General features: G+C 41.9%; 1 protein-coding gene across 1 annotated transcript in view; it reads right to left on the minus strand.

Moving 5' to 3' along the window:
- The window catches only part of DNAJC18 (DnaJ heat shock protein family (Hsp40) member C18), a 28,318-nt gene continuing 15,168 nt past the window's right edge, over positions 1-13,150 (minus strand). Inside the window, exons 3-8 of the mRNA XM_055555201.1 lie at positions 12,990-13,135; positions 9,939-10,124; positions 8,987-9,096; positions 7,869-7,978; positions 5,129-5,301; positions 1-216 (exon numbers count right to left, since the gene is read on the minus strand). Coding sequence (XP_055411176.1) covers positions 92-216; positions 5,129-5,301; positions 7,869-7,978; positions 8,987-9,096; positions 9,939-10,124; positions 12,990-13,135 — 850 coding nt within the window. The 3' untranslated portion in view covers positions 1-91. The remainder of the gene's footprint in view (positions 217-5,128; positions 5,302-7,868; positions 7,979-8,986; positions 9,097-9,938; positions 10,125-12,989; positions 13,136-13,150) is intronic.

Raw genomic sequence — 13,150 nt, forward strand, 5'->3', positions numbered from 1 at the left:
TCATTTCCTAATTTTGTATTATAAAATGGAATTAGGAACATAAACAGTAACATGTAGCAAAACCCCGAGCCTGCGTAGAACTATCAGCCTCTCAGCCACCTCTGCGTAGGCCAATAAGTTTGGAAAGTTTTTCACAGTTTTCAAGTTTCAGCGATTCTGCTTTCTGTTTCAGTCGTTCATCTCTGTATAATCCTGCCAAATTGGTCAACTCCGACTCTGAAAGATAAAAGAGGTAACCAATTCATCAAGAGAGTTGAGCTCCTTTGTTTCACTTCAATACTTCTGGAAGCAAAGCTCCTTTTACTTTAATGCTTTTTCTTTCAATTAAGTTTAAGAAAAAAACTCATTTACTCGAGAAACATGTATCAGGAAGCTATACCACACCAGGTGCTGAGGATTAAGGGACACCTGTGATCCTGGAGTCCGACAGTATCTGTGCTCCATTACAAAAGCACCGGACTTAGTTCTTATCAATAGAACATTTGGCACCAGACTTAGGGAAACTGCACGTGTGCAGTAAGAGGAGACTCTGTTTCAAGGCTTTCCTACGAATGGTATTCACATGGCAGTTGGGAGAGAATGGAGTCCGATCGCCTGTTCCTGTCATCTGAAACAGAGGCAGCTGCTTCACCCTTCCCGAGTCACTGGAGCATAACTCACACGCGCTGATGGACACAGAGCCCTCCTCTGAGGGCCTGCCTGCTCTAGGTGCCCAGGCTGCTGGCTGCATCCTTCATGCCCTCACCACATGGGGGGCCCCTAACTCATAGGGCAAAGGCAGCTGGATTCTTTTAAAAGTGAAATCATCTGGATCTGGTGACCTCTATCTCCTTGACGAAATGTATTTCATTTTCTCCTCATAGTGGAGAAGGTCATTCTATTTTTAACCAGAATATAATCTCTGCTGTCCTCCCGGACTCAGCAGCGGTTTGGCTACCTCTCTTTTTCATTCTTTTGTGTAGTTTCAGAGACACTCTGAGGAAGGAATGCCTGAAGAGAACCTCCAGAGACATGTTGTGTATTAACAGGAAGGCATGCTTGGAGGGCCTGTGTAGCTTCAACAGCAGATAGCTACTCAGTGTTTAAAGGCCCATACTTGTGAAAATGCTATTTTAATCATTCTTAAATATGCCTATTCATTCTTAATCATCTTGCTGACAGATTTTGTTTTTCTTGGTGAACGCGAGGCACCTGTCTGATTAATCAGCAAACTGACTGGAAACAGGACTTAATACTTAGCCATGGGGAACAATGGGCATTGGTTTCTGAATAAGTCTCTATCGACACAAAATACTGGCATTTTTGCTCACAATGATTCTGTTTACACCAAGTAAGGCCCAAAGTGCAGATTAAGTGCAGGACTTTAGGGCGAGGGGTGGGGATGCATGAAAACCCACCCTCTTCAATAGGGGCTCAGAGCCCGGGCCCTGGCCCAGCAGTTGCTTGGCAAGCAGCAAGTCTCCTAGGCTCCAGAACAATGTGCTTTCACCCCGTGGTGTGGGGCCTGCATTGCGTGCCAGCCAGAGCTTGCCTTGGCATGGGCATCCTCGCGGGTGATGCAGCTTTGTGGAGGATCATGGGCCGCACCCAAATGAGTGTCCTTGCTGCCTTGTTCCACCCAGAGCTGGGCACTGACTCCATTTGTCTGGCTGCTTTGGCATGTGGGAAACCTGTTCAAGAGGGCTCTGTGGTCCTCTGGAGTCACAGCTGCACCAGTATGTAGAACAGATTCTGTGGCTCAGCTTTTCCTTGAAATGATTTCCTTAGGGTTTTTTTGTTACTGACCTTATCCAAATGTCTCACTGCCTGAAATCTCATTCCAGAAAACATTAACGGCTAGTGATTCTTTCTATTTTCTACACTGACAACCACTGTAATAAGCTGATGAAAGAAAACATACGTGCATATATATGAATGCTTTCTCAAAACATGCTCCAAAGGTTTAGAACCCTGCTCCAGAGCAATGACCCTGCACAAGAACAGTGTTTCAAGGAACAATGCCCCACACCCCCACGATCATGGTTGGAGAAACTTCTCTCCAGATAGCCACTGAATCCTTTTGTACTTCAATGAACAAAAGCTCAACTCAATGAATATGTTACTTTTGACAAGTTCTGTTAATATTCAGTACCTTCTAAGGAAAAACAAAATCTTTGGCAGGGGCAGAATCCAGGGAACACTGTTTTATTCTCTGCATAATGTTTCCCCTGCCCCAAATGCCAGTGTAATAGGTGAGCAGAGCACTGAGCCTTCAGAGTAAACTGACTTGGGCAAATTGCCAAGAGAAGCAAGTCCCAGAGCCTCCTCTCCCAAAATACTCTGCCCAAAAGCCCAGATGGGAGTCCTGACAGATCCCAACCACCCACCACCCTCATGATCCAGCCCTGTGAGACAGAGCTACATCTAGTTGAGCAAGGCCAAACGAGGTCTGGATTCTGTTAGGATCCGGGCACTTACTATATGCTAGACTCTATGCTAAGTGTTATACTCATGTCATCTTCTATAAGCCATACAACCTCCTTGGGAGGAAGTTCATTTTTGGCTTCTGCCCTCTCTGCTATCCTGCTCCAGAGCTTGGACAGTTCTCCTCTGCCAGGCAGGGCTGGGGTCTCAGTCCCACTCAGACAGGTCAGAGGCAGTCCTGCCTTTTATTTCAGTCTGTCCCAGCCCAGGGCCATGGCCACCTCCCCTAGCATTGGCTTTATTATCTAGATGCAGCTGTGAAGGGGTAGACAGGGCGCCAGTGTTTACAGTAAAGGAGTACTCATAGAAATTCACTCTGATGAAGTATTCTAAGGAAGAGCAGAGCAAAGAAATTAACAAAAGATGTTAAAAGACAATGGCTAACCTTTGCTAAAAGCAGTTCCCATTCGGTATTTTGCCAAGACTGAACTTTGTTCTCAAGCAGGTTTATTTTTACAACCTCCATCCATGTGCTAAATTTAACCATGTTGGCTGCACTTGCTGCTGGATCCGGAGGGCAGATGCTGCCTGTTCTCAAATGGCACTTGGGTTGTGTGGAGGCTCCGGACAGCCACCATCCTTAAATGCCAGAAATAGATTTTTAAGGGGTGTGTGCTGATAACCCCCGGTTTGGAACTTGTGGGTACACATGTCATGCTCACCCACTTGATTATACCTGGAAGGTGCCAAAGCCCTGGAAGCAGGCCTCACGAGGATGGGGACACAAGGCTAGAAGCCACCTTAGGTGTAATCCTTTCCATGAAGGTGTTAGTCGCTGAGTTGTGTCCGATTCTTTGTGACCCCATGGAATGTAGCCTGCCGGGCTCCTCTGTCCATGGGATTCTCCTGGCAAGAATACTGGAGTGGGTTGCCATTTCCTTCTCCAGGGGATTCTTCCTGACCCAGGGATCGAAACTCGGTCTCCTGAATTGCAGATAGAGTCTTTACCGTCTGAGCCACCAGGAAATCCTAACCATGAGCTCTTTGCATAGATCTAGCTGGTGTGTGTGTGTGTGGCGGGGTAGGGTTTAGGAAATATATATTTTCACCAATTTATTGCATAAAGCAACATATTCAAGACCCTCTCATGGCCTAAAACAATGGAGACTCTTAGGACATACACTGACCCTCACCTGATTTGGCTTAGGTGATCAATTATAATGCCTTTAAGTCTAAGGCTCTATCTTGCTCTAAAATTATTTCCTGGTTTTTGAAACTAGAAAAACCTAGTTTAACAGTGGGGTAGGGTTACTTCCATACCCCTTGTTTTTTGTTTTTTCAATAAAAAAAGCAATCGCCTCCTCCTGCTGAATTCCCCCTTACATCCAAGTCAATGCCCACCATGCTCCTAAGGCACTGAGAGGTCAAGTGGGCTCCACCCTACAGGAGTAGACAGTGGACACAAGGTCCCTCAGGGCCAGGGTTAGGACACTAGCCCTGCTCAGTGATCCCTCAGCAGTTTCACTTTTTCCAGTCCCGAGAATCCACTCTTCAAAAGACATTTGTTGAGCATCTGTTCTGAAGCAAAGACTGCCAAGGGCTTGGGACACAAAATTAGTAAGACATGGTTCTTGACCTCAGAGAGCCCAGAGTCCAGCAGGGAGACTGTCCTATACCTAGAGGACACGAACACTGTGAGGGTGGTACTTCAGTAGGATGAGTGAAGGGCTTTAAACACACAGAGGAAGGAGAGATTAACTTGGGGTGGGGTTGGGATGCAGATGGGTCAGCAAGCGCTTAGTAGCACTGTGACTGAGGATCTAAATTTATCAGACACTGTTAGATGTTTAATAATACCCGGTGATAAGTTTTTTAAAATGAGTTAGTTTGCTTTTTAAAAATTAACCAAAGCCAAGTTTTATAAGATACAGTTACTAATGCCTGTGTGTGTGTGTGTGTGTGTGTGCAGGCGGGGGGGAATTCAAGTGGGAGGAAAGGGAGCCTGTTGGCTGAGGCAGGGCTGCCTTGTTACAGCACTCCCCATGAACACTCACTGGAGTCGTAAGCCAAATCGTAAGCCAACATCGTCACCCTCGCTGTCTCCAGACAGGGAAACGGTGTGGAGGGTCTGTTCCAGTAAGAGAGTCACTTTTGTTCTGTGTGGCCACAGCTGATTGGAGGGGAAGAGAAGGGGCACCAGACTCAATAACAACAACCTATCAAACTTTGGTTAGGCTGGAGCAGATTTCCTCTGGGAAATGTGGAATTAAGAAACCATGGACCAAAGCAGCGAGCTACTTAAAGAGGAACCTTGTGACGTAGAAAGGGGCCAATGACTGGTGGGGTTGGGGAAGTTGGGAGAACGAATAGGAGGGTGGCAACCAAAATAAACTAGGGCAAATCAAGGCTGTCAAGGAGAGCTTGAAAAAACGTAGGAAAGCAGTTGGCAAAGAAAGGACAGAAGGCAGATAGGCAGACAGATGCAGCAACTCAGAGACAGACAGACAGGAAACTAGTCCTGCCTAAGTCCCTGAAGATTTCAAGCCCTAGCCACACGTATCCTGTCATAAGCCTCCCTTTTTATCATAATATTTCTAATATCCTGAATGGGGCTCTGTCCTGTCCGTGTTCACATAAACATGAGTAGCTCAGAAAGAGAGGAGAGATCACTACGCTGGAGATACCTCAGGGTGGCACCAGCTAAAGCCCCTTTTAAGCATCTTACTTTGTTGTTTCTCCTTCCAACAACTGGTCTGGATGTAATCAATGTAATCCTTCTCTATCGTCTTCTCCAGGTCACGCAGAGATGAACCTCTGTAGGCCTTGTCAAAGTTTTTATCCACGAAGTAAGGCACCTGTAGGTTCTGGGTTTCTCTAGAAATGGTGTGGCCCAAGGTCCTAAAACAAGGAGAGGCTCAGGTGTGCTTGTTATATTTGGAAATATCACTCTTACCACTGGCCTCGCTGATATCATCATCACACTCACCTCTTCATAGATGCAGATACCATTTCTAACACATCAACATTTATTATTTCCCAAGCAAAGCAGTAAGTGCAATGTTGTCATTGTCGCTACTCTATGAGCATGTTCAAGTGGATTCAGTCTCACCATATTTACTTTATTCTCTTAAATGAGTCATCTCCCTCTCTTCTTTCTCCCTCTTTCTCTCTTTAAATTTAAGACATACATCATGATGGGTTTACATATATTGTGAAATGATTACCACAATGTCTAACATGTCTAATAGGTAATCCGCTAACATCTGTTTTCTCATATAGATACAATAAAAACAAAATAAAGACCAAAAAAAAAAAAAACCAGACAAGAATAAAGGAAAAAATTTTCCTTGTGATGAGAACTCTTACTACTTAGTCTCTTTAACTTTTCTATCATTTCCTATCATACAGCAGTGTTAACTACTATAACACTGTATTGTATGTGACATACATCATATTTACTAATATTTATCTTACAACTATTAGTTTGCACCTTTGACCATCTTCCTTCAATTCCCCTCCCTCTCTCTTCCACCTTTGGTAACCAGAAATTTGATCTCCTTTTCTGAGTTGTTTTTTTTTTAGATTCCACATATAAGTGAGATTATACAGTATTTGTCTTTCTCTGACTTACTTCGTTTAGCATAATGCCTTCAGAGTCCCTCAGTGTAGTCAGAAATGCTAGAATTTTCATTTTTTAGGGCTGAATAATATTCCTCTGTGTGTATATATGTGTGTGCACGTGTGTGTAGGCTTTTTCCATGTCATGGCTACCGTAAACATTGTTGCTATGAACATGAAGGTGCAGCTACCTGGATTCACCTCTCTTAGACTGTTTTCTCTGTTAAAAGTAGAATGCTGAAAGTTTAAAAAGCAATTTATATATTCTGTAGGACCTGGCATGGCAGATGGCACAGAATGGCTACTGGTAAATGTTGGTTGAATGAAATGATTGCTATGGTAAACTATTCACAAATAACGAGACAGCTTATACCAACTTAGTTCCAATTTTTAGGACACGATAAAAAGTACTTCACACATAGCTGTTAGATGAGAACTGCAAAAAACTGAGACAATAGATTTCAATTATACCTCCAGGCTAACTCTTAGTGATATCCAAAAGTCTCTGATGTTCAGAAACTTTAACAGGTCGTGGGTTAACTAAAGTCTAACCGTAAGAAAGTATAGAAGGGAGCTCAAATTCCAGTTAAAACAATGTGATGGTACTGTGCAAATCCAAGCTGACTTTGTTCAGATTGAACAAAGTCTATCTTAAAGGAGTTATATTTGACCTTTTCCTAGCTTTTCCTTTGATCTCTTAACTCATGGATCTTGCTGGATGTCTAAGAGATCAGGCCACGATTGCTCTTGCCTCTTTCTGGAAAGCTGAGGGCAGGTTCCTGCCTACCTCACTGGCCTAACAAGAAAGGAGGTGGCAGTAGCATATGGAGAAATATGGGAAGTCAGAAAAATCAGAGGGACTCAGGCCAGCGTGACCTGATAGCAATAATCTCTCTCTGAGTCTCAGCTTTCCTCTCAGTAAAATGAAGATATTGATCTAGAATGATAGCCTTAAGGCTATAGTGATCACCAAGAGCTCTTCCTCTTAGGTACTGTTCCACGACGGAGTCCACATTTGAAAGTTTTTTGTCTGCTAAACTCTAATTGTGAATAATGGCTCATTTCCCATTATTAATTTTAAAAAAACCAGTGATTCTCAAATTTAGCATGGACCAGAATTATCTGGAAGGCTTGTTAAAACTCATATTGCTGGTTCTCACCTCTAGAGTTTCTGATTCAATAGATACAGAGTAAGGCCTAAGAGTTTGCACTTCTAACATGTTGCCACTTAATGCTTGGTCTAGGGATGCTTGGTCTAGGGATGCTTGGTCTAGGGATCAAACTTTGAGAACTGATTTAACTGAAATACTTAATTGAAGAAATTTAAAAATTCCTACCAGAGCTCATATTTTTCATGCAATACAAACTTTATAATGATTTCTATATTTTTAGCAAAAGCAAAGAAATGAGATACTATGGTTTGACTGCACAGCCTTATGAATAAAAGTCCTAATCTTGCAGTTTCTTAAATTGGGCATAATAACTAGATCTTAGTTACTATGTTCTCAGATTCACAGGGGTGCAGCGATACTTTCACAAGCTCATTAAGGTCCTTTCTAACTCTAACATGGAATGTTAAAGATTTAATCTGAACCTGGAGTTAGTCTGTTAATCCCTCAGAAACCATCTGTTGCTGTTCCGCAGTTGACCAGATGATGTCGCTATAGAACAAAACAATCCAGGTCCTGAGTGCATGGGAAACTGCCTGAAGTTATTGAGTCTCTGCATTATTACTATCCAGCTGTTTCTTTAAATACAAAACCAGTGTTTTCCACAACAAAAGGTGACATGAAATGTTAGTAATGTACCAGCTTGTTGTTAAGAAAGATTTTAAGTATTTGACTTACGATTTATAGAACAGACTATATGGGGGATTAGCAGCTAGCAGCTGAGTAATCACAGATATGATCACAATCACCAGAACTGGAAGTAACTGAATAAATGCAGAATATGTAGTCTGAAAAAGAAAAAATATTTGGTGTAAGTACTCTTCATCAATATAAAGCTTACTGAAAATAGGACAGTTTTCCCAAAGAAAATATGCATTACTAATGCATTGCACATTGCCCATAGTTTTTCTGAGAAGGTTGTATTTTCTGCTGAGAAGTACCAAACAGCTCCATTCTGTCTGCTGAAAAGGCTGAAGGGGGCCCACCCACAACCTGGACTGACACTCAGTAATCCTGCAGCCTCCTTTTCCAAGACCAATGAAGCAGACACCTGTGTGCTAGTCTGCCCAGCCTGTGACCCTCACAAGGTCATGTTATCATGCAGTTCTGTTGCCTTGGCCTCAGCTGAGCAGACTGGGGGACATCTAGCAGACATCTAACCATAGCAGGGATGATCACATTCTCCTTCCTAAGAATCTGGGATTGAGATTCATCACCATCCACTGCTAGGCAGTCACTTGTAAGGACACATACTCAGAGGCACTGTAGACTGGACACTTGCAAGGAGAAGTAGAAAAACCAGGCTGCTTAGAGAGAACAAAGCAGATGCAGAGAGTCAGGAAAACTGGAGACAGTCTGGCCCCAAGAGTCACAGAGAGCACAGCTGCGTGATGCCTGACAGCACCCCAGTTCCTGGCTCCCATCTGTCACAAGGCCCAGAGTGCTTCCTGCCCTTGAGCTTCATGAGACTCCCTTGATCTCTTAATTTAAACCCCCTTTAGTACTGAATATTATAAAGGGGGTCCCTATTCTCTGCAGTCAAGAAAATCTTTTTCAAGACAGCCCCATAGGGGAACAGATTTCTCGGGATAGTCACCAAAGAATGGGTGGGGGAGGGGGTACCATTCTGGCCTATTTGGGCCAGTTATCCAGTTCTTCTTACCATGCTTCTGCTTTCCTAAAGCATGCTTTAGCACATATCTCAAGCTGAACTTCAAAAACCTGATCTTACTCCATAAGGGTCAGTTTCAGTATGAGTGTTTATGGGCCGCTATTGTCCTGTCCTCCCCAGGTACCTGAGGCTTATCTTCTTCCTCTTCCTTCCGTGTCTGCATTCTCTCATGTCGGTGCCGCCGGCGGTAATAGTGGGTGTCATCTGTCACATTTGAAAACATATGAATATTTCCTGGAAAAGAAAGAAAAATACTTAGCATGCAATATGGCACACACCTCTTCCTTGCCTTTTCCAAGGTCCATGCTTCCAACTAGGCTCTTTGAGGGTAGGGTATTGTCCCATATTACCCAATAGAAAAATAAGACAGTAGGTATATCAAGTGAACCAGCTGAAAATGGGACATGCTTAGCTCTCTCACCCTTATTTAAACAGTCCTTTGTAACTAGCGAGTGAGAGAAACCCAAGAGGCAGAGAAAGAAACAGCACTTGGGCCATGAATCCTGTCTGACATGCTCTTATCTGCCTTCTTGCCCAATATCAGATTATGTCACTAGTATCTTTAATTGCAGCTCCACAAAATTCAATCTACTTCCAAGGCATTTAATTAACCCAACTTCCAATTCTCTGGGGGTATTTTTCTAACCTTTACCTTTATATAAGTGCTAGTTTACAATAATTATAATATAGGAATTTTGCTTCTAATTTATAAAACACTTAAAAAATATCCAATCCTTACAGCAGCCCTGTGAGGTTGGTATTATCAGCCTCATTTTTTGGTAAGGAAACAAGATCAGACGGACTAAGTAAAAATCATGCATAGCTGGAGGCTGGAGACGACTTCAACTTCAGCTTATCTGATTTCAAAGTCTTGTTTCCACCATACCACAGCCCCTCTATTCAGATCCTGAAAATATATATGACTGTTTTTGGCCACACCACATGGCATATGGGATCTTAGCTCTCCGAACCGGGATCAAACCTGAGCCCCCTGCAGTAGAAGTGCAGAGTCTTAACCACTGGACCACCAGGGAAGTTCCTAAGACTTTTTAAATGAAAAAAGTTGGGATACTAACCTGTAGGAAAATGTCCTCCAAAGAAGACATTGAACAGCTCTTCTGGAGTGATGTCGGTTTCAAAGTCCCTGTAATAATTATAAGGTCTGGCTCGAGGGGCAGTGAAAGTCACCTGTTCATCTCCATATTCATCATAGCGGAGTCTCTTGTCAGGATTGCTCAGGACTGCAAAGGCATTTCCTATTGCTGCAACAAAAACAAAAAGCACCAGAGTACACAGTCTGCTGCAGCTGAGGGTAATCACAGTAGTAGCAGTGAAGAGCCCAGCATAGCAGTGAAGAGTTGGTGCTGGACAACTTCACAGTGACCCAAGGAGAGGTGCTTGGGCCTGGAAAGTTCACCGAAGTGCTTGCCCTTGAAATCTTCCCAAGATCTAGTTTGATAAGCCTTAAACACTGGAGTCAAGATAAACTTAGAAGTACTGTTCTCCCTCATCAAAAATGTGTTATTTCACTTGAGAGCAATAGTTTATGGTCAGAAACAGTTTATACATAAGCAATGGTATTCTAACATGAAGTCACATACAGTCTCCTGAATAAAATAATAAATAAAAATCCTCCTACTTGGTTAAAAGCAAAGTCCTCAGTCATCAGTCTTATTTCAGCTTACTTTTAAACATAGTCTTTAGAAATTAGGAAATGTATCTCCAGGGAATTCCCTGGTCGTCCAGCGGTTAGAACCTGTGCTTCCACTACCGAGGGTCCAGGTTCATTCCCTGGTTGGGGAACTAAGATCCCACAAGCCAATCATCGTGGCTTAAAAAAACAAAAAAAATATGTCCAGTGCCTCAGTGAGGGATCAAAGTCTGAATAGACTACATAAGCATACCATCACTTCTCCCTGTGCACAAATGTGCGAACTTTGTCCAATTTCATTTAAACATACAGTCAGTACCACCAATCAAAGAATCACCAAATAAATCTTAAAAAAAAAATCTTTTAAGTCATTCCCACCTGCCTACCTTTAATTCAGTCAACACTATCAGAAACATAGTCAGAAAGAGCATTTCCTTGTGAGTCTTCTAGTCAGGGAACTGTATTAAGTATTTATAGCAATAAAACAGTCAAGCAGAAAAAAACAAACAAACAGAAAAACCTAAAGAGAGTTCTTTAAACATTCACATCCCTTGAAATCTGGCAGATTTCTTAGAGAAATGGCATCAGTCTGTGACGTACCCTACATGAAAGTATGAGGAGAATGTGGTTTATCTGTTTCCTTATAGAAACTGTGGGGAGAATGAGATTCACGAAGGCACATCAACAAAGGTAGCTTGTCCTCTAAGGTAAATGCTGACTTTAAAAAAATGTCTCAGATCTATCGTTTTTTTACTTTTTTCTTTTTTACAAACATTTATTTATTTGGCTGTGCCGCATCTTAGTTGGGGCATTAGGGATCTATAATCTTTCAGTTGCAGCACGTGGGATCCAGTTCCCTGACCAGGGGTCGAACCTGGATTCCCTGCATTGCAAGCACCGAATCTTAGCCACTAGACCACCAGAGAAGTCCCTACTTTTCCTTTTGAAAAATTCCAATCTTTAGAAAAGTTGAAAAAAATAGTACAATACACAACTTTACCCTTATTCATCAATGTTAGCATTTTACCACTTTGCTTTTCTCAATGCTCTACACATACATGCATATATATATAATATGTATTCATTTTTTCTTGCTAAATCACTTGGAAGTAGGCCGAAGATATTATGACACTTCACTCCTAAATATTTTAGCATACATCTCTGAAGAAGAAAGATACTCTCCTACATGATCAAAATATAATATCACAGTTAAGAAAATTAACACCAATTCATTATCACCCAGTAAATCCATTCAGGGTTAATGTACTGTCCTTGGTTTCACATCTCTTTAGTTTCTTTTAATCTGGAACAGTCTCCCCACCTTTTTTGCTTTTCTTTTATTGAATTTTTTGAAGAGTAGTTCAGTGTTCTTTGTAGAATGTTCCATACTTTGATTGTTTCCTCTTTATTAGATTCAGGTCAAACATTCTGGCAAGAATACCACATAGTATTACAACATGTAATGTTAAATTGTTCTAGTAATGGTGATGATAAATTAGATCACTTGCTTAAAGTAGTAACAGCTAGCTATCTCCATTACTTAGAAAATTTTCCCTGTGCAATCTGGGCTTCCCAAGTGGCTCAGTGGTAAAGAATCTACCTGCCAATGTAGCAGACTGGGGTTCAATCCCTGGGTTGGGAAGATCCCTTAGAGAAGGAAATGGCAACCCACTCCAGTATTCTTGCCTGGGAAATCCCACAGACAGAGGAGCCTGGCGGACTATAGTCTATGGGGTCACAAAAGAGTCAGGCATGATTGAGCAACTAAATACCAACAAAATCAGTAAGTATTCTGTGGGGTAATACTTTGACATTATGTGAATATTCTATTCGACAACAACCTATTACCCAATGGTTTTAGCATCCACTGATAATCCTTTCCTGAATCAATGACATTCCTCAGGGTGAAGCTCTTAAGTAAAATTTTTATTTACGTATTGGATCCAAAATATTTTTTGAGAATATGTTTCTGAAAGTATCACAGAAATCAATGGAAAAAGCTTTGATCTATAACTATGTTTTTGCTCTCTACAAAGTCTTATAAAGCCTTTTTATACTAACCACATGTTTATAATGCAGGTTTCATGAACAAAGAGTTTCATGGTCAAAGAAGCTTTGAAACGCTATCTAGGTCCTGCCTGCAAGTGGCTACCAACCTTTAGGTTCCACAAGAGGAATCATATCAGTTTTACTTACCCTGCCACCGGACACATAGATCTTCAATAAATATTTGCTGAATCAAAGAATAAAAGGTTCTGTAAGGTATTACAGAGAAACCAATTTTTTTTCCCAAAAGAAATTGAAGTAATAAATTAAGGAGAGAGCTATGCTAATAATCACTACCTAAGAGGTGTGGCAGAAAAAAACAAGACCCTGCTTGTAGCCTTAGAAAACAATTACAAGAGAGGCTGGAAACAACTTGCTGTGACCAAACACCACAAGGAGGGTATAATTAAGCATTAGTTTAGGATCAGACCTTTGAAAGCATCTGTTGCTCCAGGGGCACAGTTCTTGTCAGGATGAAATTTCAGGGCAAGTTTTCTGTAAGCTTTCTTAAGCTCTTCATCACTAGCATCTCGTGAAACTCCCAGAATTTCATAGTAATTTCTGCATTTCTTGATCCTAAAAACACAAATC

Source organism: Bubalus kerabau, chromosome 1, assembly GCF_029407905.1.
Source record: "Bubalus kerabau isolate K-KA32 ecotype Philippines breed swamp buffalo chromosome 1, PCC_UOA_SB_1v2, whole genome shotgun sequence".
NCBI classification, from domain to species: Eukaryota; Metazoa; Chordata; class Mammalia; order Artiodactyla; family Bovidae; genus Bubalus; species Bubalus kerabau.